The sequence below is a fragment of the Loxodonta africana genome, chromosome 1 (assembly GCF_030014295.1).
Source record: "Loxodonta africana isolate mLoxAfr1 chromosome 1, mLoxAfr1.hap2, whole genome shotgun sequence".
NCBI lineage: Eukaryota > Metazoa > Chordata > Mammalia > Proboscidea > Elephantidae > Loxodonta > Loxodonta africana.
Genome location: NC_087342.1, coordinates 30,010,001 through 30,034,003, shown reverse-complemented (window position 1 = coordinate 30,034,003; position 24,003 = coordinate 30,010,001). Strand labels below are relative to the sequence as shown.

At 40.4% G+C, this 24,003-nt stretch overlaps 1 protein-coding gene across 12 annotated transcripts in view; it reads left to right on the top strand.

The window, feature by feature from the left end:
* Positions 1-24,003, top strand: part of VPS8 (VPS8 subunit of CORVET complex) — a 229,439-nt gene that overhangs the window by 158,217 nt on the left and 47,219 nt on the right. For all 12 annotated transcript variants that reach the window (XR_002786485.2, XM_064278125.1, XM_064278406.1 and 9 more), the window contains 5 exons: positions 3,074-3,163; positions 5,741-5,783; positions 8,381-8,484; positions 12,304-12,385; positions 12,730-12,812. Coding sequence is in view for 11 of the 12 variants with exons in the window: in XM_064278125.1 (XP_064134195.1) it covers positions 3,074-3,163; positions 5,741-5,783; positions 8,381-8,484; positions 12,304-12,385; positions 12,730-12,812 (402 nt within the window). In the remaining variant the exon portion in view is untranslated. The remainder of the gene's footprint in view (positions 1-3,073; positions 3,164-5,740; positions 5,784-8,380; positions 8,485-12,303; positions 12,386-12,729; positions 12,813-24,003) is intronic.

Below are 24,003 nucleotides of genomic sequence, written 5' to 3'. Positions count from 1 at the left end.
ACCTTTTGGTTAGCAGCCGTAGCTCTTAACCACTGCGCCACTAGGGCTCCTTTTAGCTTAATTCTACTCGATATTGCCAAGTCGATCTCCAAAGTGCATCTGTTCTCATCAGCAGTGTTTGAGATTTGCTCTTTCCACATCCTTGCTAATTCCTAGTATTCTTAGACTTAATTTTGCCAGCATGATGGGTGTCACTGATTCCTAGTTTAATGTTTAATGGCCATTTGGGTGTTCTTTTCTCTGAATTATCTTTCCATGCCCTTGGCTCATTTTTCTATTGAGTTTTTGCCTTTCTCTCATAGATTTTTTTTTTCATAGTTTCTGAATCCCTAATTCTTATGCTGATCATATATATTGATGAGATGCCTTTCCAATCTGTTGTGGCATGTTTTCCAACTTGGTTTTTAGTGACGTGTACCACATAGAAGTTTTTACTTTATCAGTCTTTTCCTTTAAGGTTTAATCTTGTGTGTGTCTTGTTTCTATTCCTATTTTGATGGCATAAAGGATATTCTCTTATACAAGTTTTATAGTTTAGCTTCTTACATTTAGGCATTTTGTTTGTCTGGAATTTATTTTTGCAGATGGATTAATAGAGGGGTTTATGTATTTTTTCTGTGTGGATGGCTGATTGTCCATGTGGCATGTATTACCCTTTCTTCACTAATTTCTAATACCATCATGTTATATGCCAAACTCCCAGATATTTATGAGCCCGTTTTTAGGTTCTCTGCCCTGTTCCTTTCGTTGTCTGTTTATATCTACACCAGTATCACATATCTTAATATAGCTTTACAGTAAAACAAAACAAAACAAAAGTAACAGTTGTTGTCAAGTCAACCTTGACTCATGGCCACCCCATGTGCATTAGAGTAGAACGGTGCTTCTTAGGGTTTTCAATTGCTGATTTTTCAGTAGGTCACCAGGCCTTTCTTCCTAGTTCATCTTAGTCCAGAAGCTCAGCTGAAACCTTTTCGGCATCATAGCAGCATGCAAGCCTCCTCTGACAGACAGGTGGTGGCTGCACATGAGGCACTTTGGCCAGGAATTGAACCCAGGTCTCCCACGTGAAAGCCCTCATCTTCCTTGACCTCTATATGGCATTTAATGCCATTTACCATCTCTCCTTTTAAACTCTCCTCACTGCCCCTCTACCCCATAAAAAAAAAAAAAAAAAAATAGATTCCTTAAAACTCCAGTGTCTCCAGTTCCCTTCTTAGTTCTCTGACCATAGTAAATTCCTGGCTTTTATATTCTTTCACTCCCTAAATGTAGGTATTTACTGAGACTCTGTTCTTGGCCTCTCCTCTCTAAGCCCTGAAACCTCAGGTAGTCTCATGGCTGCATACCCTCTCTTGTCGGTGGCTTCCAGCTTTATATTCTAGCCCTGTACTGTCCAAGGAGCCCTGGCGGCACAGTGATTAAGAGCTCAGCCACTAACCAAAAGGTCAGCAGTTCAAATCCACCAGCTCTCCTTGGAAACCCTATGGGGCAGTTCTGCTCTGTCCTCTAGGGACACTGTGAGTTGGAACCGACCCAACGGCAGTGGGTTTTTGTACTGTCCAGTACAGTGTCCACTGCCACATGTGGCCATTGAGCACTTGAAATGTGGCCAGTGCAAATTGAGGTGGGCCGTGAGTATGAAATACACACTTAGTGTGGAAGGAATATAAATTATCCCTGTAATTTTTTTATACTAATTACATGTTCAGATGATATCTTAGATATATTGGATTAAATAAAATACATTAAAATTTATTTCATCTATTTCTTTTTACTTTTTTCCAATGTGGCCACTACAAAATTTTAATTCAGATATGTGGCTCACATTATATTTCTTTTGGACATCTCTGTTCTAGACCTGACCTCTCTCCTTAGCTCCAGGCCTGCATTTCCAGGATATACTATATTTTTACACAAATAATGCGTGCCTTCTATGTTTGTTTGCGAACTGCTCCCTCCCTCCTACATGGAGTTATTTTCATAAGCGTTGCTGTGCCAGTTCGGTGTGGGAAAAAAAAAAAGTTACATAGCGTGCTTATGAAAATAACTCCAGGTAGGGGGGAGGAAGCAGTTGGTAAACAAACGTAGAAGGCACGTGGTATTTGTGTAAAAATAGGCAGTCCCAGTATACCATCCTTTCAGGGAGCCAGGCTCAAAGCCTCAGAATCATTTTTGGCCCCCAGCTTCCATGTCTCGCACACCAAATCTTATGCCAAGACGTATAGTTCTTTCTTTAGATTTCTCTGTCGCAGTCCTCGCCTCTCTATTCCCTCTATGCCTTATTTGACTCCTATTAACCTCTTACTGTTACTAATTTGAAATTACTCTCAGCGATTTCCCTAATTCCAGCCTCTGCCCTCTCTGCTCCTCCTGTCTTAGACTTCTCTTACTGAGAGGTGTCTCTGGTCACATCGCTCCTCTCTTTTCCTAGAGCATGAAGCCCAAGTTTCGTAAGCTGACAGAGAGTTAAGCCTTCTATGAATCTTGCTCTGTAATTTCTGCTTTATTTCTTAGTCACTGTCTCTCATTCTCCCCACAGCAGCCGGCTAAACTACTCATCATCCCTCACATGCTAAAGTGTTTGCCCCCCTCTGCCTTTGCTCATGCTGCTCCCCAAATTCTGAATACTATTTGTAAAAACATTTCCCAGCGTTAGCCATTACCTGAGAACTAGGTCACACACTACTTCTTGTGTGTCTCTCCTTACAGTCCCATAGCTCTGGCTACATGCCTCTTTTAACATGTATCAACTTCTAGTTTATATTATTACCATTTACGTGTATGTGTTAACCTTTTCTCCGGTGGCTCCACCTCACTCAGGTGCGTAACAATTTTTTTAATAAATAACTGGAAAAAAAAAAAAATGAACTCAGTCCTATTAGAATTGCCGAGTGGGCCTTAGAAGACTAGAAAGTCAAATGTTTGTGTATGCAGTATGCAAGTGTAAAGTGGTGCACTGCTAAGATATGAATTCATTATTTATCACAATTTTTTTTCGTTCTTAGTAGAATCTTCTCACGCCACAAAGGAGATTTGTGAACAAAAATATTTCTCTTCTCTTCTTGCCTAGATTACCCAAAAGTATCAACTTCATGAAGTCACTGCATATCTATTGGAGAAAAAAGGAGATATTCATGGTGCCTTCTTAATAATGCTAGAGGTAAAATTTGACTATGTTTATTTGCTTTGTCATGTTTCTGTGTATTCCCCTATCCATTCATTAATCTGAATTTTTTATGTTTCAAAATAAGTTGCAGGCGTTAGTACATTTTACGAATACTTTTTATCAAGCATGTCATTGTCTAGAGTGCAATATTACTGGTACTTTTTTTTTAGTTAAAATTTGCATACAGCAAAATGCACAAATCTTAAATGTACCATTTGATGCATTTTGACAAATTGCATGTATCTGCGTAGCCCAAATCCCTGAGAAGATAGAAAACATTAGCATCATCCCCGAAAGCTTCCTCCTGATTTTCCCAGGTACTTCCCATCCCCCAGAGACAGCCGCCCCTCTGATTTTTCCCTGTGAATGAGTTTTGCTTGTTGTCTTCATTCATGTCGATGGACCCATCCAGGATGTATGCTGTGTGTAAAGCGTCTTTCACTCAGCATGTTTGTGAAATTTATCTCTGTTATTTCATCTAATCTGCTTCTTTCTATTGCTGAGTAATATTTAATTGTATGAATATGCCACAGTTTGTGTTTCCATTCTCCTGTGGATTGACACCTGGGCTATTTCTAGTTTGGGGCTGTTATAAATAAACCTGCTATGATCACTCTCGTACAAGTATTTTTGTACACATGTATTTTCATTTCCCTTGAGTCACTACCAAGAAGCGGAATTGCTGGGTCATAGGCTAGGTATAAGGAGCCTTGGTGGCCTGGTAGTTAAAGTGCTTGGCCGCTAACCAAAAGGTCAGCGGTTCAAACCCACCAGCTGCTCCAAAGGAGAAAGATGTGGCAGTCTGCTTCCATAAAGACTACAGCCTCGGAAACCTTATTGGGCAATTCTACCCTGTCCTGCAGGGTTGCTGTGAGTCAGAATCGACTCGATGACCATGGATTTGAGTTTTGGGTGTTAGGCTAGATACAGGCTTAATTTTATAAGAGTTGCCAGACTTTTTTTCCAAAGTGGCTGTACCATTTCACACTCCTGCTAGTGATACATGAGAATCCTGGTTGCTTTACATTCTTACCAATACTCGATGTTCTCTCCTTTTTTTTTTTTTTTTTAAACATTTTCATCTACTAGGACTAGGTTAGGGATGCCCTATTTATATTTTTAAAAAAAGCTTAAGGGGTGCTGCATTTTTATTTGGGTGATAAAAAACTTTCAGAAATAGTGGGAAATCATTATCAGTGTCACTGAGTTGTACTTTTAAAAATGGCCGAAATGGCAAATTTCGTGTTATGTATATATATTTTACCGCAATAAAATGATTTTTTTTTAATGATTCAAGTGGCTTCCATTTTCTTTCTAGCCATGTGGTTCTAAAGCAGGTTAGGGAGACTAGCCCACAGAGGTGCTGCATAGGCTTTCATTTGCTCTGTAGATTAGCCCTGCATCTCTTTGTTTCCTTACCATTTATTTGTTGAAGGTACTCTGAACCTAGTTCCAAAGGATAAGTGGGTGTATTTCCAGCAGAGGTGGGGAAAAGGAAAAGGAAGGGATCCTCATAGGGATAGACTGCTATTTGCAAAGACATGGGAACACAAAGAAGCATTGGCTGCTAGGACAGCAGCCAGCTAGGGCTAGAGTATACAATATGCAGGCAGGTCAGCCTGGAAACAAGGGCCAGGTCCAGATTTGGGAAGATTTTGTAGGGCGTGCCAAAGAATTAGGACTGATCCCGTTGTCACCGGGGATCGACTAATGGTTTTTAAGCAAGGAACTGGCCTGATGCTGTTTCTTTGAAAAAGTTGCTCTGATGACCATGGTAGGATCTGCTGGCAGAGGAGGAAAAGAGGAGGTAATACTGGAAGCAGGGAGCCCTGGGAGGCAGCTTCAGTAGTGCAGGTGTGAGCTGACAAGGGCTGGACTGGGTGTGGCAGTGGTGATGAGGAGAGTGGAGTGGATGGATGTGAGAACTCACTGACCATCTGAGTGTCGCGTGGGGTGAGTGAGGGAGTAGTGAATGATGATTCTGTGGTGTTTAACATAACATGAGCCTAGATAGGGACCCCAGGAAAAGGAACAAATTTAGGATAGAATGGATATGTTAAGGTCAGCTTCAGTGTATATTAAGAAGCCATTGAAACATCAATCAGGGGTATCTAAGGTTCTAAATTCAGTAGAGCAGCAGTGGACATCATAAGTGCATGTTTGGGAGTCATCAATACAAAGGCAGTGATTGCATTATGGGAATGGACTTATGTCCTTTTTCTTCCCCCCCTTTTTTATAACCCAGCGTGAATTTTATTCTCTTTTACAAAACACAGATGAAATCTCATTACTGGGCCTAAAGAATGTCAGTGGTGACTGTGCGGTGGTATAATAACAAAAGCAGAAGTGGGGCAGAATAGAGGATACTTCATATTTTGGGTCCCTTCCAGTACCGCTAGTTAGCCATGCTTTCTGTATACACAAGGGCTCTCCTCCACATGACAGCGAGGGACCTTCCTTAATAACCTTGTTGTTTCTTGGAGGCGTTCCTTTAAATATATCAATTTAACTATTGGGTGGATTAGAAATATAAAGCACTGTTTTCACCTCCTGTATTCTTTTACTTCCTAGAGACTACAAAGCAAAGTTCAGGAGATAACACGTGAAGATGAAAGTAAGTTTTTGAGTGTAAAATTAAACTTATTTTTTCTTCCATGGACTCTGTGTTTTGAGCCCTGCATTCATTAAGTAATAATTACATTAGCCCATCTGCATCTGTGGTTGATCCAGTTCAACGTTGACCCAAATTGTAGCTTGTTTTCAAGGGTTCATAATAGGAAACCACATAAGCTGTTGTGGCATTGTGAAGCTAATTGTCAATGATGTTAAATGTACAGAAGATTAGTGTTTACTGCTATCAGTTATTTTTTTGGTTATAATTATTATTTTTTTGGTTATGTATCAGTGAGGTACATAACTAACATCCTAAAAAATCACTATAATGTAGTGAGCAGCAGCAAATGAGAACTTCTAACTGGTACATCCTCCAGGTTTTCTGTACCAAATGTATATATACAGTTCTAGCCCAGAGCAGTAAACGTTGATGTTTTAGAATCTTGAGTGGCCTTGTTATACATAGATATATACTTTTAATCATATTCCTTGACATTTTAAAAGTAGCCTGGAAGCCAAGGAATTGCTCCATAGGTGATTTTTAGGTTGTCTTAGCTCTTTAACACATCATCACATTGTTGGGTCTCTTGGTCCCCCTGTTCTCCTAATACACCTTTTCCTGTAATTCTCTGTACTTATTTGTCTGCATTTTTTTAATAGCTAGTTCCTAGACGATGAGGTCTCTGTTGTATCTTGAGCATCTCATATTATACAAAATAGCTTTGGAATCCCTAAATACTTGACTGGCTTTTCCATGTTAGTAGTCCAACTAGACAGTTAATTGTTGTTTTTGTCCTGTCAGTCTATGTTTAATCAATTTAATTATGTTGGGTTTGTTACATTTATGACATTTTTATTTTTAAATTTAGTGTTATGGGAATAATTTTTGCAAACAACATGTGGATTGAGGGAAAATAAGACAAACGCTCCCCCAAAATCAGTACAGCGATTTGCAGGTGATACATCTGTAGAGAAACCAATTCTCTGAATTGCAGTGAAGATAAGTTTCCCACTAATAGGCTGGTGTCTGCCATCTACTTTCAGGTTCAATTTTGACAGTACAGCTAAGATTTTTTGAAGATCTGTTAATTGTAAGGCACCGTGCTAGTTCTTGTAGGTTATACAGAGGAATGGCAAAGACACGACCCCCACCAAAGAACTACACTAGTGAAGGGGAGAGATATATAAACAATGTGTAGGGGAGAGATATATAAACAATGTGTGTTTTACAAGAGACAAAGAATATGCCAAGGAGAGTGGAGAACTAGAAAACGATTTGTAACCAATAAGTCAGAGCTAGCTTTGAAGAAGACATGGCCTTTGAAGTAAACTGGAAGGATGAATAGGAGTCTGATGAGCAAAAGCAGAGAAAAGGGCTTCTAAGCCGAGGGGAGAGATGGACATGAAAGAGCCTGGCCCGTAACCCCAGGGAATAAGAATAATATGGAGACACAGCACACAGAGGGTGAGCAGTTGAGCCAGAACGTTTACTTAGGGTCAGAGTCCTGCTTACATTCTATTTTTTAAAAATTAGAAGCCTTCGATGGCTTTTGTGGAAATGATCTCTTTGGACTTGTGGCAAAAAACTCTAGTGAGAGCGGTAAAATTTGGAAGTCAGAGCTTAATTAAGAGGCTTTGCAGTAGTGCAGAAGACAAGCTCCACCATGGTGAAAGTGGTGGGCATGTGAAACAGTGAAAGTAGAATTAACAGCATTTGGCAATTCATTTGAACGTGTGGGGGGAACAAGAGGAAAGCATCATAGATGAAGCTTTATAAACTGGTTGACTTAAAGATGATGGCTCCATTACCTCAGTTGAACATGTCGGGGGAGGAGCAGGCTTGAAACGAGGAGAAACATCACTTGGGGTTTTGCACGTATAAAGTTCAAGATGTTTGCAGAACATCCATGCCTTGAGGCAGTAGGAAATTCAGCCTGCAGATTTTGCAAGGAATAAGGGCTGAAGGTGTATATGTTAAAGTTATTAGCAAAGACATGAGAATTGAAACCACAAGAGTGATTGAGATCATTGAAAAATGACAAAAGGACGGAAGAGAGTAACTTGGGGGGGACATCTACCTCCCAGAAGAAGAGCTGCTAGGGCAAGAAGGGTGAAGGATAGTCTCTACCAGCTAATCCACACAAGCAGAGAACTGGTGGTATTCCATAGGAGCCCTGGTGGCACAGTGGTTAAGAGCTCAGCAGCTAACCAAAAGGTCGGCAGTTCGAATCCACCAGCTGCTCCTTGGTAACTCTATGGGGCAGTTCTACTCTGTCCTATTGGGTGGCTATGAGTCAGAATGGACTCAGTGGCAGCGAGTTTGGTTTTTTTGTTGTTGTTGTTTAAAGCATATTAAAATGCTGAGTATGGTATGCTTTATGTACACTATACATATCAAGCCTTTATATGGAAAATTCCTATTGTATAGAATCATCTGTGTTTTAGTCGATTCAATTTTGGCTGTATCTGGTCTTATGGATGATTTTATAATACAGAACTAAAGCTTTGCAAAGAAAAAAAGTTTAATTTTTTCACAGAAGCTCTGAGATTAATCAGTAATACATCCTTAAGAGATGTTTACACTCTTTCTGAATCTAGATACAAAAAAAGATCCCTCGTTGAAGGATGTTGAAGACACCGTGGCAGAGACAATAGCCCTTTGCCAGAGAAATTCCCATAATCTGAGCCAGCAGCAGCGAGAGGTAGGAGAATGACAACGGAGGCATTTAAAAACCTGTTCCGATCTGAAACAAGGAATTAATTCTATTCCCACTGCCCTCTCAGCCACCTGAGCTTAATTCAACTGGATTGTAATCACTGTTGAGCATTCCCAGGAGTACAAGACTCCTGGAAGGTGTTCTGAGCAGTGGCTGGCCTCTTTGTTCTCACAGAAAGTTTTGTATTCTTAGGTTTGGCTGGGCTGCAGAGCTTCAGGTACGTGCACAGTAGATGTCCTTGTTCTCTTTGGACGGAGGTTTGTGTGTTCTGTGTAGTGGTGCTATGGATACAGTGCCATTCATCTTCTCTTCTATTCCCCGTGGAGGAGAGTGAGCGTGAGGAACTGGAGGGAAGCCCTGGGGGATATGAGGAAGCTGGAAAAGGTCAGGGAGGCTATCACAGAGTAGTTCTCAACCTGGCTGCTCATTATGGTCACCTGGGAGCATTGACAAGCCCAGTGCTCAGGCTGTACCCCAGACCAATTAAATTAAAATCTCTGGAGTTGGGACCCAGGCATCAGTATTTTTTAAAGCCCACCTCGATTACAGCGTGCAGCCAAGGTTGAGAACCACTGCTGTAGCCGATCCCAGACTGCAAAACTGACAAAACAAACCTGAAGGTGGTATAGTTGAGCACCTGGTACAGGTGGGAGTTACAGCAGTGAAGCAGAAACTAAGGGGGCGAGATGTGACTTGAAACTAAATTCTACAGCCGTTTTAAGAAGTAAGATTGTGGCATGATATGGTCTAACTGCTCTGCGCCTGCGCTTCCAGGGTTCAGGCCCCTAACCTGACACCTGGCCTCTTCCTCCTGCCTGGGGTTCTGAAAAGGAAAGCAGTGTTGACTTTGCATACATACAGCCATACATGTTATTATGAAAATATTCAATCTTGGTATCTTTTCTGTTCTTAGGAGATGTGTAAATTTCTCCCTTTGTATACTTTCAGATTTAAGTTTTTGTCAAGGAGTTTCCAAGGTCATAAATTATGAAAACCCTGTAGAATATAAATTGTATTTAACAAGCACATGTAAATATGGACATGGTTCCTTTTCTTTATGTAAAAAACCTGTTTTTTGGTGAAATGATGCATACTCAATATTTTTAAAAATTATGCAATACAGAAAGTTACACAGAAAGTTTTGTTTTGTTTTGTTTTATAATCACCCTATATCCACTCCGGAGCTCTGGTGGTGCACTAGTTAAGACCTACGGCTGCTAACCAAAAGGTCGGTGGTTGAAATCTACCAGCTGCTCCCTTGAAGCCACATGGGACAATCCTGTTCTGTCCTGTAGGGTCACTGTGAGTCAGAATCAACTCGACGGCAATGGGTTTGGGTTTTGGGTATATCCGTGCTACTACCCAGAAGTAACCATCATTATCATTTAGTGATCATCACTCTAGATATTTTTTATCTGTCTAACTCGACTCGAGGGCACTGGGTAGGTTGATATAATTTTAGAAAAATTGGATCAAATAGTATTTGCTTCTAAAAATAAATATAGTATAAAATTTCATTTAGGAATCTTACATAAAACTGAGGAATACATTTCAGATACATGTTTCTTCACCTTACTATCTCTTAGCAAGTCTCTCTAAAGTTTTAAAAAATATATATGAATAAATGTAATAGCTTGGAATTATTATGTTTAATATGTTCACAGTTACATTTCAGTTTTTATATCTGTGACACCATGCGAGTAAGGAAGTTCACATGAACTCAGCCCTGCTCCAACCTCCCTTTTCCATCCCTCCTAATTTTGATTAGTTATATTATTGTTTTACATCATTAAGATTTATGACACTTGCATTCTGTATCTGTAATTTCCATAGTTTCTTTAAGAAAATACTTGAAGATATTACATCATCCAATGAAACATTTGTAAGTAGATATATAGACAGTTCATTATCAAGTTCATTATAAAAACCAAAAGGTGAAATTGCGTATGGCATATACAATTAAAGAACCATAAAATAAAAATACACGGAAATAAATGATAGGATTATAAAAACAAGTTAAAACAGGTAACTAAAAGGTAAATTAAGAGATGCTAAGAACAGAAAACAAGATTATAAGGTCATGAGTAGTGCATAAAATAAAACAAAGAATAGCCAGTAGATAACACAGTTAAAACCAGTATCTTAAAAACTTAAAGAGATGCATAAAAAGGCAGCAGCATAAAATCCTGGCCTCAAAAAACCTCAAATGAGAGCAGATAAGGGTCTCCTGGTAACTCTCCCTGGGTGGCACAAACGGTCAACTGCTCAAAAGTTTGGTGATTTGAACCCACCCAGAGGCACCTGGGAAGACAAGCCTGGAGATCTGCTTTCAAAAGATCATGGCCTTGAAAACCCTGTGGGGCAGCTTTGCTCTGCCCACATGGGGGCACCATGAGTTGGAATCAACTCAGTGCCACTAACAACAAGAAGTAGGGCTTTTCAGCAGGTCTCCCAGTGGGACATCTGCTAGATCCGTACCCTGTCCCCTTTGCCTTAAACTGCTGCTGTATCTCCACTTCCAGGTGAGTTGTACACTCCCTAGTGGTTCCATTGCCAGGCGAGCTGTGTAGCCCCTGGTGGTTCCATTGCCAGGCAAGTTGTATGGTCCCTGGTGGTTCCACTGCCAGGTGAGTTGTGTGGTCGCTGGTGGTTCCATTGCCAGGCAAGTTGTGTAGCCCCTGGTGGTTCCATTGCCGGGCAAGTTGTACGGTCCCTAGTGGTTCCATTGCCAGGCAAGTTGTGTAGTCGCTGGTGGTTCCATTGCCAGGCGAGTTGTGTGGTCCCTGGTGGTAGAGTTACAAATACATCCTCTTCTGTAAATAACATGCTTGCCCTGCTCTGTCAATAACTAGTTTTCTTCATACCTCCTGGGTGTTCACAGCAGTAGGTTCCTCCTGAGATAACTAGGTCAGAGCCCTGGTGACGCAGTGGCTAAACATTCGTCTGCTAACCAGAGGGTCGGCAGTTCGAATCCACCAGCCACTCCGTGGAAACGCTTTGGGGCAGTTCTACTCTTGTTTAGTGTTGCTATGAGTTGGAATCAATTTGATGGCAATAGGTTTGGTTTGGTTTGGTTTTTTTTTTAAGATACTATGTTTGGCCTTTATAAATCAATTTACCTTGCTTGATATAGCTGAAGAAGCATTTGGGGGAGGGGAGCTCTGGGGAAGGGTTCTCTGTTCCTTCCTGCAGTGCATAAGGTTATGTAGGCTTTGTCAGTGATGTGTTTATACCAGAGTATATAAGGACCTAGCAGGAAGCTCTGTCTTGGCTCCTTTGAACCTGCCCTTGTCTAAGACATATCAGATTGCAATTCCAAGGCCTAAACTTACTTCACCTTCCTTATGTTTCCCAAGGCTGCATTATAAAAGCATTCTATTCTAGATGTGGTCTCTGCTTCTGTGTGTGTGTGTGTGTGTGTGTGTGTGTGTCTTTGTCTTTTCCCTCCCCAGCCAATGTCTCTTGTCTAATTTCTTCCAACAAATGTATGTGAGAAGTACATTTCAGCCTAAAAAACACTATGCTCGTGTTAAAACAGTTGCAGTTGAGTCAACTCTGATTCATGGTGACCCCATGTGTGTCAGAGTAGAACTGTGTTCCGTAGGGTCTTCAATGACAACTTCTCAAAAGTTAATTGCCAGGCCTTTCTTCCAAGGTGCCTCTGGGCAAACTCGAATTGGCAACCTTCCAGTTAGCAGGCCAAGTGCATTAACGGTTTATACCACCTAGAGACTCCATGCTGATGTTAGTTGTTAAAAATAATGTAGCACTTTGTTTTTTCTTCGGCTTCCTCTGACACTGTAGGCACTCTGGTTTCCATTATTGGAGGCAATGATGGCCCCTCAGAAGCTGTCCAGCTCAGCTGTACCTCACCCATACTCTGAAGGTAAGTTCATCAGAACTACCTATACCATCAACCCAATTTTTCTCTGCTAAAAATTATCATTATGGTACCTTTCCCCAATATCATGTTCTTATTGTTTTTCTTAACGAGCCCATATTTGTTTCATCTTTTTGGATTAAATTCTTTATGTGGCACCAGTTGTATCACTTGTCTTGAATAATAGTAGTCTTTGCAACTTTAACACTTAATTTTAAAAATATCAAACTGGCCTTGGTTAACTAAGTTTCTAAGAACCTATATAAATCTGCTCTTTTCCTCTGACTTATAGGAAGAACTGAAAAGTCTTATTTTAAACTAACCTTAATATTAACATTTTATTATAACAGCTCTGAAATCTTTGACCATGCAAGTTCTAAACAGCATGGCCACGTTTATTTCCCTGCCATCAATCTTGCAAAGAATCTTACAGGTGAGTAAAAAAAGGCGGGGGGAGGGGGGGGAATTAAATGTTGATCAATTTTAACTAATATTTCAGTTATATATAAATAACAGCAAATGTAGCCTAGTGTTTAAATGGGTCTGAAGCATTATGCAGCTAATTTTTAGCATTAGCTAGAGGTCTTGTGACCCTTGTCCTTGAATCTTGTCTGTTGCTCCATTGGAATGGGTTTGCCAGGTACACATTTGTGACCTTCAGTCAGGGTGTGCAGCCTTCAGATGTTTCACTGTTAGCTTGGGATTCAGATACACAAGCTTCCTCTTGGTGTGCTTACTAGGAGAGAACAATCACTTATTTCCAACTGATTATGCTTTTTAAGGAGCCCTGGTGGCACAGTGTTTAAGAGCTGTCAGCTGCTAATCAAAAGGTCAGCCATTTTAATCTACCAGCTGCTCTTTGGAAACCCTATAGGGCAGTTCTACTCTGTCCTGTAGGGTTGTTTTGAGTCGGAATTAACCCGACAGCAATGGGTTTTGGTTATGCTTTTTAAATCAAAAAAAAAAAAAAAATGACTTAAAAAATAAGTTAATATAGGCATTTCATAAGCATGGATTGTTGCTTAGGTTTTGTAACTCATCCTAAAACCTTTTGTATGTTCAAGACTCATCCCCTAAATTCTAGCTGGCTGTATGTCCAAAGCCTCTATAAAAAACCAAACCCATTGCTGTCAAGTCAGTTCCAACTCACAGCGACCCTGTAGGACAGAGTAGAACTGCCCCCATAGGGTTTCCAAAGAGCAGCTGGTAGATTGAAACTGCTGACCTTTTAGTTAGCAGCCAAGTTCTTAACCACTACACCACCAGAGCTCCAAAGCCTTTACGGGAAACACCATTCTAACCTGTTTTCTTGAGCAAAAAAAGTCTAAGCCTTTCCAACTTAATCCAAGGGAGCACTAAAGATACACTAAGAGGTGTTTTCACAAAAACTTGCAGACATATACTCAGAATCCTTGTCTTCCCTCACCTTCGATGTAGAGATGCACCAATAAAATAAAAAAAATATTTAAAACCTAACAGTAATATGATACCATTAGTCTTTATAGTTTTCTAATGATTTTTATCCAATCAGAAAATTTTCACTATCAGCTATCTTTCAAGTCTCTCCAGGCTCTACTTGCCATCTGGGAAGAAGCCCCCGGGCCTTTACTGATAAATCCGTATCCGGTAGTCCCGTCTTCATATGGCCATTTAGAATGCATTTTTATACATATTATCTCATTTCATCCTTAGCAACTTTCATGTGTTGAATAAGTCTTTGATAAAAACTACCTCTCATATCCATTTAAAGTACATTTATCGTAAGGTTTTTAATCGTATCTATAGTAATATCTCCACAAGACAGGAATACTATAACTTACCCAGTAAAATTAGAAAAAAATGAAATCCTAAAGCTAAAGGTGGGTTCTCTCAGTGTGTACATTTTGCTTCATGTTAAGCTTTAGCCATAAATTATGATGCATAAATTATAACAAATAAAAATCTCTTTTTCCCTTGGCAAAAGCATATGAGTTTTTTTTTTTAACTCTGTATTTCATGAGTCATACCTTTGGAGGCTTTTGATATTTGAAAATCTCTACCTTATGTTGAGTTATGCTGGCATTCATTGTCATTATTTTCTTATCATTTTCTACTTTCAGTAGTTTTTAACTCCCAGTAATCAGTATTGTATGCTATTTTTTAAATTCCTTATTTGTGCATGTATGATTCCTGTAATAATAATTCTCCTTATATTTGTGAAGAGATTTTTATTTTTTCAAAGTGCTTTTACCGATACCCCATTTGAAGCTCACAACAACCTGGAGAGGTAGGTTCCTGTTGCTGTTGAGTCGATTCCAACTTATAGTGACCCTGTAGGACAGAGTGGAACTGCCCCATGGGATTTCCAAGGCCGTAATCTTTATGGAAGCCGACTGATACATCTTTCTCCCGCGGAGCAGTTGGTGAGTTCGAACCGCAAACCTTTTGGTTAGCAGCTGAGCCTTTTAACCACTGTGCCACCAGAGCTCCACCTAGAGGTGGGTAAGGTTATTATACAAATGTTTATCGATGAAGGAGGAAACTATAGTGTAGAGAAGTTGAATGCCTGGCCTGCCATTAGTGGCAGAGCCCAGGCTACTACGAGAGTCTCTCACCTCCTAATTCCTGTTCTTTCCCATTACATCATATAAGGCTTTGCCATGTGTTTTAGTCCCTGGTCCTTTGAGGAACTTAGCTTATTAATTATAAGTTAACCTATTTAGTCATTAAAAAACAAAAAAACATTGCCATCGAGTCGATTCTGACTCAGTAGCAACCCTACAGGACAGAGTAGAACTGCCCCACAGGGTTTTCAGGGAGTGCCTGGTGGATTCAAACTGCCAACCTTTTGGTTGGCAGCTGAGCTCTTAACCACTATGCCACCAGGGCTCCGTTTGGTCATTATGTACTTTTATCTAGTCATCCAACCGTCATGTATTGATCACTCCCTCCTACCAGACACTAAAGAATACAATAGATAAAAGGCATAGTTCTCGCCCTAAAAGAACTCTTTGAAGAGAGACAGGCAGTGTTCTGATATAAGTCATCATGTGGCTCTACTCAAGTGGCCGCCTTTGGGGTTATCTGCTCCAAACTCCATGAAGAATAATTACCACTTCTGTACCCCAACCCTTTCAGACCACATGATTACGGCAGGGGCAACTGTAGGAAGCATGACCTTACCTCCTGGCTCCAACCGGTTGACTCAGGGTGGGCAACTGGGCCACTCAGGGTCCTGAACTTGAGAAGGATAAGTAAGTCTCTCCATGTTTCTGGACTATATAAGATACGAAGCTGAGGAGCTGACAGTGACAACTTCCACCATGTGGACTGGAATGGTGAAAGAAAACGATCTTCAGAGGAAGGAGAAGAAAGAAGCAGACACAGAGAAGAGAATAGACAGGATGTGTGGAGAGGAGAAGAGACACAGAGCAAAGAGGAAACAGGACGCACGGAGAGGAGACAACGTGGAGAGAAGATCCTGGTGCCACTTCAGCTCTACTTCTGGTTCTTAAGGCTCACCTGTACCCCTGTGGTTAGATTCTTGAGACACTCTTTACAGTAATTTTCGTGTTTTTAATTAGATTGAGTTGGGTTTCTGAAAATATGTAAGCAAAGGAGTGCCAATAAATGTATGTACCTGAAACAGACTGCAGAGTTGGAAAGGATATGGAGGAGGAGATGTCTGAGCCGAATTTTTAAAGAGCTAAAGGAATCAGGGAATGAAAGGAGATAGCAGTATTCTATGCAGACGAAATTATACATGTGCAAAGACTTTGAGGTGGAAACATGGTACATTCAGGAAATGACAAGTGTAAGTATGCTTGGAACATAAGGTGAGAATAAAGGAGAGTCACAGTGCTGAAATTTGATGTAGGCAGGGACTGCGTCCTAAAATGCTTCATAAACCAGGTAAGGGCTTTCCGTTTTATTCTAAAATCAATAACTTGTCATCAAAGGATTGTGAGCAGATTTTTAGAAAGATTACTCAGGCTGCATTATCCAGGATAAACTGCAAGGGATCAAGACCGAAGGCATAGAGGTCCCTAGAATGTAATTGGTACTCAGAGTTTGAGTTATGCAGAATGAAGAAGAGAAGATGGATTTGGAAATTACTTCTATGATAGAATCCACTGGACTGTTTGTTTAGATGTACGGGGAGATGAGAAGAAACTAATTAATGCTGATTTCAGGTTCATGTGGCTCACAGTGAGCAGGGGGAGAATATAAGACTAGAGTTTGGGGGAACAGGACAGAGCTGGACCTGTAGATTCGGAAGTCATCAACTTAAATTTTTGAGACTAGATAAACATTATTAGGAATGAATTAGTGAGAAAAGCAGAGGGCCAAAGATGAAGTTCTAGGAAACATCTAAGAATCAAGTCTATTCACCCATCTTTATCTCCTATTAGAATATAAGGACCTTGAGACATAAGACTGTATACTTTGCTGACTAATTGCCATCACATAGCCCAGAGACACCAGCTATATAATAATAGGTGTTCAGTAAGTATTTCTAGAGTGAACAAAAGTGAAGGATGGAGGAATTCTGCTTTTGGCCAAGATGAAGTAACAGAAACCAGATTTACCCTCCTGTCTGAAACAACAACAACAACAAAAAATGGACAAAATATATGAAATAGTGGCTTCTAAAACACTGGACATCAGGCAACAAAGGGCAGAGAATCCTGAGAGATAGGAAATAAACAAGGTGAGGCTCTATCTGCCCCAGCCTAACATCTTCAGAGAGTTTCTAGGCCAGAAAGGGGATCCCAAGCAGCATCCAGCATACTCCTTGATTTGATAAGATGGAGTCAAGAGAGACCAAGGCAGCTAGAGTTTGCAGGGCAAGTACCGGGAGAGAACTGCAAAGAGAGAACTCCAGAGAAGTACAAGAGGGCCCCTCTGGTGCTCAGCAGAGTATTGGTCAGCACACGCATATGAGGAAACTGCCCAGGCCAGGGAAAAAAAAACCACCTGGAGGATTAGAGAGAGCAGTACTCAGACTCACACAGGGCCAAGAATAGTGCCTCTCCGACCAGCAAGACTGAAAAACCTCATAAGTTATGTAGCATTGGGTAGAATACCCAGAAGTACTCAATAATAGGAAACGATTAGCCCTAGACCAAACACAGCTCTGGTCATGACTAACAAACCTTAAAAGCAAGACCTACAAGGACCCAACTGATTCCAGGTAACTTAACTCCATCTCAGAATAACGCTTAAAAATACTTTCAGGAATTCAAAGTGATCCAGGACCCAACAATGTAAAACTTACAGTATCAGACATTCAGTCAAAACTTAACAGATTTGCAAACAAGCTGGAAAATGAAACCCAGGTATATAGCATACGTATTAGAATTAGCAGACAAGGACATCAAAAGAGAAGATGAGTGGCCTTGACATAGCAATGCACACTCTTCAAAATGAAAACACAGAGAAAAGTGAATCAAAAAAATATGAACAGAATATCAGTGAGCTATGAGATAATGTCAGGTAGCCTATATGTGTCCAGTGATTGGTATTTACCAATGACATGTCCAGAGTAAGCAAGATGAAGTCTCACCATCCAGTAGAGGGTCAGTGAAAACAAAGGAAACCCTCCAAGAGATGGATTGCAGCAATGGGCTCAAACATACCAAAGATTATGAGGGTGTACAGGACTGGGCAATGTTTCATTCTGTTTAACGTAAGGTTGCCATGAGTCGGAGCTGACTCAGTGGCAGCTAACAGCAACAACAAACATACAGGTCTCGAAGGGGTACTTGGAGCAGAAAAAAATTTTGAAGAAATATTGACTGAAATTTTTCTAAATTTATTGAGAACTATTAGCCTATAGATCAATGAACCTCAAACTCAGGAAACATGAAGAAAACTACAAGATATGTCATAATTGCCCAGAGTCAATGATAAAGAGAAAATTATAAAATCAGCCAAGAAAAAAAGATATGTACATGCAGAGAAACAAAAATAAGGATGGCAGAAGATTTCTGCTGAACACTTTGACGTAATCAACATTCATACAGCACTCTATCCAACAACAGCAGATCCACATTCTTCCTAAGTGCACATGGAACATTCACCAACATAGACTTTTCTGGTCTATAAATCGAGCCTCAATAAATTTAAAAGGATTCAAATGAAAAAGTATTTTCTCTGAGCATAGTGGAACTAAATTAGAAATCAATAATAGGAAGATAATGGGAAAATTCCCAAATATTTGGACGGTAAATACACTTTTAAATAAATCAAGGATCAGAGAAGAAATTAAAAGGGAAATTTAGAAAGTATTTTGAACTGAATGAAAGAAAAAAGTATCAAAATTTGTGGGATGCCACTAAACCAGTCAGTTTATAGCCCTGAACCCCTATATGAGAAAAGAAGGAAAACTTCAATCAGTGACCCCAACTTCTACCTTAAGAAATTAGAAAACAATCTAAGTGCCCATCAACAGAGGAATGTATAAATGAACTATGGTACATACACACAGTGGAATACTATGCAACAATAAAGACCAATGATGAATCTGCGAAACATTCACAACATGGATGAATCTGGAGGGCATTATGCTTAGTGAAATAAGACCATCAGAAAAGGACAAATACTGTATGGGACCATTATTATAAAAACTCATGAAAAGGTTTGCACACAGAAAGAAACAATCTTTGATGGTTACAAGGGAAGGGAGGGGTAGGAAGGGAAGAACACTAACTAGACCATAGGTAAGTGGCAGCTTTGGTGAAGTCAGCACAGCTTGACCAAGGCAAAGTCGTGGTAGCTTCATAGGCACATCCAAACTCCCTGAAGGACCAAGTTACTGGGCTGAGGGCTGGGGCCGTGGTCTCAGGGGACATCCAGCTCAATTGGCATAATATAGTTTATAAAGAAAATGTTCTATATCCTACTTTGGTGTCATGGATTGAATTGTGCCCCCCAAAAATGTGTGTCAACTTGGCTAGGCCATGATTATCAGTATTGTGTGATTATCTACCATTTTGTCATCTGGTGTGATTTTCATATGTGTTATAAAGCCTACCTCTCTGATGTTAATGAGGCAGGATTAGAGGCAGTTATATTAATGAGGCAGGACTCAATCTACAAGATTAGGTTGTATCTTGAGTCAGTCTCTTTTGAGATGTAAAAGAGAGAAGCAAGCAGAGAGACAGGGGATCTCATACCAAGAAAGCACAGTGCGTCATTTGGATCCAGGGTTCCTGTGCTGAGAAGCTCCTAGACAAGGAGAAGATTGATGACAAGGACTTTCCCCCAGAACTGACAGAGAAAGGAAGCCTTCCCCTGGAGCTGGCCCCCTGGGCTCAGATTTCTAGCCTCCTAAACTGTGAGGGGGATGAATTTCTCTTTGTTAAAGCCATTCACTTATGTATGGTATTTCTGTTATAGCAGCACTAGATAACTAAGACATTTGGTGAGTAGCATCTGGAGTCTTAAAAGCTTGTGAGCAGCAATCTGAGATACTCCACTGGTCCTACCTAATCTGGGAGCCAGGAAGAGTAAAGAAAACCAAAGACAAAAGGCAAAGTTTAGTCCAAATGACTAATGGACCACAGCTACCACAGCCTTCTCCAGACTGAGTCCAGCACAACTAGATGGTACCCAGCTACCACCACTGACTGCTCTGACAGGGATCACAGTAGAGGGTCCCAGACAGAGCTGGAGAAAAATGTAGAACAAAATTCTAACTCAAAAAAAGACCACACTTACTGGTCTGACAGAGCCTGGAGAAACCAAGAGTATGGCCCCAGGACACCCTTTTAACTCAGTACTGAAGTCACTCCTGAGGTTCACCCTTCAGGCAAAGATTAGACAGGCCTATAAAACAAACAGTAGCACACATGGTTCAACCATGTATACAAGACCAAATGGGCACGTGAGCCCAGGGGCAAGGACAAGAACGCAGGAGGGGACAGGACAGCTGGATAAATGGAAGTGGGGAACCCAAGGTCGAGAAGGGGAGAGCATTGATGTGTCAGAGGGTTGGCAACCAGTGTCACAAAACAATATATGTTTTCACTGTTTAGCGAGAAACTAATTTGTTCTATAAACTTTCATCTAAAGCACAAAAAAAAAAAAAAAAATAGAAAAGAGCAAATTAAACCCAAAGTAAGTAGAAGGAGAGAAATAATATACTAAAACCAAATCAAACCCATTGCCATTGAGTAGATTCCAACTCATAGCAACCCTGTAGGACAGAGTAGAACTGCCCCATAGGGTTTCCAAGGAGTGGCTGGTGGGCTTGAGCTGCCCACCTCTTGGTTAGCAGCTGAGCTCTTTACCACTGCACCACCAGGGCTCCGAAATAATATACACTAGAGTAGAAATCAGCAAAACAAGAGAGAGAATTAGAATTAATGAAAAGAAAAGGACATAATTTTATTTTTCATCATAAGTTGTTTTCCTTGATTTTTAATATGTGTGTGTGTATTCCTTTGAAAACATAAAAATTACTTTTTTCATGGTCAAGCTTTGAGAAGAGATTCTTAAATTTGGCACTGAATGCCTCTGGCTTTTGAATAGTCAGAAAGTAAGTCAGCTGCAGGCTAAGGGAATGTTAGCAGAGAGGAAGTGAGAAGAGCAGGAGTAGATTAATCAGGACAAAATTGATGATAAAAGAAAGAAGAAAATAGGGTGATAACTAGATTTTAAAAAACCCAAGCCTGTTGTCTGCAAGTTGATTTCGACCCATAGCAAACCTGACAGGACAGGATTTCCAAACAGAATGCCATGTCTTTCTCTTGCAGAGTGACTCCTGGTTTCGAACTGCCAGCCTTTTCTGTTAGCAGTCAAGCACTTAACCACTGCGCTACCAGGGCTGCTGACAGATAGGCTGCAGAAGTAAGCAAAAGACACTGTTATTGATGATGTTGGCGGCATCAGTACTTAGTAGAGACCCGAAGGCAGGGAAGGAGCCAGAGAGAGACAGAATGACTGAGTGAACGAATGACTGAAGATACTGGATGAGGGAGGGGGACATACTCTAGTGAGCAAACACTGTCAGCTGTTAGAAACTGTTTTAGGTTTTTCTATGTCCTTGACGTCCTGGTATTCATTCAGACCGATGCCTGGGACCTGAATTATACAGGTTTCTTTTGTGAAGTTTAGGTGATGGTTAGGGAGCGTTTTTAAGGAACCGTACTTACGTTGGAAAGCCTCGTTGCGTAGTGGTTAAGAACTGCGGCTGCTAACCAAAAGGTCAGCAGTTCAAATCCACCAGGCACCCCTTAGAAACTCTGTGGGCCAGTTCTACTCTGTCCTATAGGGTCGCTGTGAGTCGGAATCGACTCGACAGCCTTGTTTTTTATGCTTATGTTATATACATTCTGCCTTCACTGTTTGCTTTCATTGATCTTCACTCTATGACGAAAGTAATTCTTAGCTCATGAGTAACTGTTTCTGACTCTCTTAATGAGGAAATGAAAGCAAACAAGTGATTTCTATGCTAACCTGCTGAGGGCATCATTCATGATTTGAAGTAATGCTTGATTAGCCAAGATTTTAATTTTAAAACAAACACATACATGATCTAATAGGTACCAGAAAGCAATAGGGGGGAAAAAAAAAGGTGGCCATCACAACTTTTTCTAGTGTGCTTTTTGGAAAAGAAATTTATGTTGGGTACCCAGGTGTGCTCTTCTTTGACAGTCTACAAACAAGTTAAAAGAGAAGCTTCAGCAGTTGCTCATTGCTGAAGAGTCTAGCTGACATCTTTGGAAGATGATTTGAAGAGCTAGTGGACTGTGTACCTGCTATGCTAGAAGCCCTCGGCTCCCTTTTGCATTTTGTAATTTATGTGGTCCCAGCAGGAGGTAATTTTCATGATTTTGCCTTTAAATTATGTATATTAAAGTAAAATGTACTGATCAAATATAGACATGACCTATAAAGGTGTCTCCTCTTTCCCAGAATTTAACCTTTTAAAGATCTCTTTATTTTCCAAACCACCCCCATCATGAACAAATACCAGAGCTTTTCTATGCTACAGCTCTGTTAGCATATTGGATGTCATGATAGGGTTTTTAAGAATAAGGTATTACCAAAGTATGCATTGATACTTTGGCTGAGAAATAAGGGTACTTATTAAGAGCTTGATAAAAAAAAAAACATAATTGAGTGTGAGTTCAGAACATTAACATGCGTCTGTTTTTGTGTGGCGTTGAGTCGATTCCGACTAATAGCAACCCTATAGGACAGAGTAGAGCAGCAGCTGGTGGATTCAAACTGCCAACCTTTTTGGTTAGCAGCCTGAGCTCTTAACCACTTTGCCACCAGGGGTCCAACATGGGTCTAGATCTTTGTAAGAAAAAGAAAAAAATGTCCAGTGGATATATAGCCTGAGTTGTTTCTCTAGTAAAGAACTAGTCCTAGATATCCGTAGTCTTGCCTTTTATAAATGGTCTACACATTACAGGTAACTTTAGCTGAGTGATACAGTCTCCAGCTATAAAACAGAAAATTTCTTCATTAAGCTTAAGTGACCTGTTCAAGCTCAAGCTTGCAAATTTGTTTATTGGTACCCAAATTCATAATTATTCTCTACCTTCAATATCTCCCACATAACCCCCGCAGCAGGGACCAGGAACATATGGCAGTCTCAGGATGCTCTGGACCAGCTGAAAGAACTGAAAACCAGCCTCAGTTAGAAACTGCACCTGCCCACCTTCAGGAGCCATCCCCAAGCCCAGAAGAGAAAGGCTGTTATGCAGGAGCAAGGAGGCATTAGTTTATATTTCTGTACTTGGGAGACCAGTAGTGTGTCAACTGAAAACATGGTTTCTGATGTACCTAGATTGAAATCCCAGCTTATTCTGCGTAATAGTTTTGTGACCTTAGAAAAAATTTACTTAACCTCTCTGAGCCTCAGTTTCTTCATTCAGAAAAATTATTGAAGGAATTTAAGGAGATGGTATGTTTAAAGTGCCTAATACTGTATTTAGCATATGGTACCCACTGAATTGGAACCCTGGTGGTGCGGTGGTTAAGTGATAATAGCTGCTGAGCAAAAGGTCAGCAGTTCAGATCCACCAGCCGCTCCTTGGAAACCCTATGGGGCAGACCTACTCTGTCCTCTAGGGTCAATATGGGTTGGAATCGACTCGACGAAAGTGGGTTTTTTTTACCCACTTAACTAAAGAGCAGGTATTGTCATCATTACTATATACTTGGATTCTCCTATTTGATATAGGAGTCATTTATGGCATATATAACTTCATATTAGAGTAATGGACTTGATGTGTTCATATATTAGAAGTTTTTTTACTTTAATTCTCAGACTAGCCAAAGGTATAGTAAATGATCACACAGACATGCTGATGGGAGTATAAACTGCGTGATAAACCTTTTTGGTAGAGCAATTTGGCAGTATATATCAATATCCATAAAGGACACTCTTTGAGTCTGTAATTCCCTTTCTGGAAATCTCCTCTAAAGAAAGAATCAGCGATTCAGACCCAGGTTTGCACCATCAGCATTGGGCCACGGGGAAGGGAAGCCTGATGTCCAACAACAGAGAATGGTTGGATAAAACATGGTGTTTCCACATGATTCATACGCTGCAGCTAGTCAGAAGTGTGAAATATTTGATGATATGGGAATGTGTTCAAAATATACTATTCAGTAAAAAAAAAAAA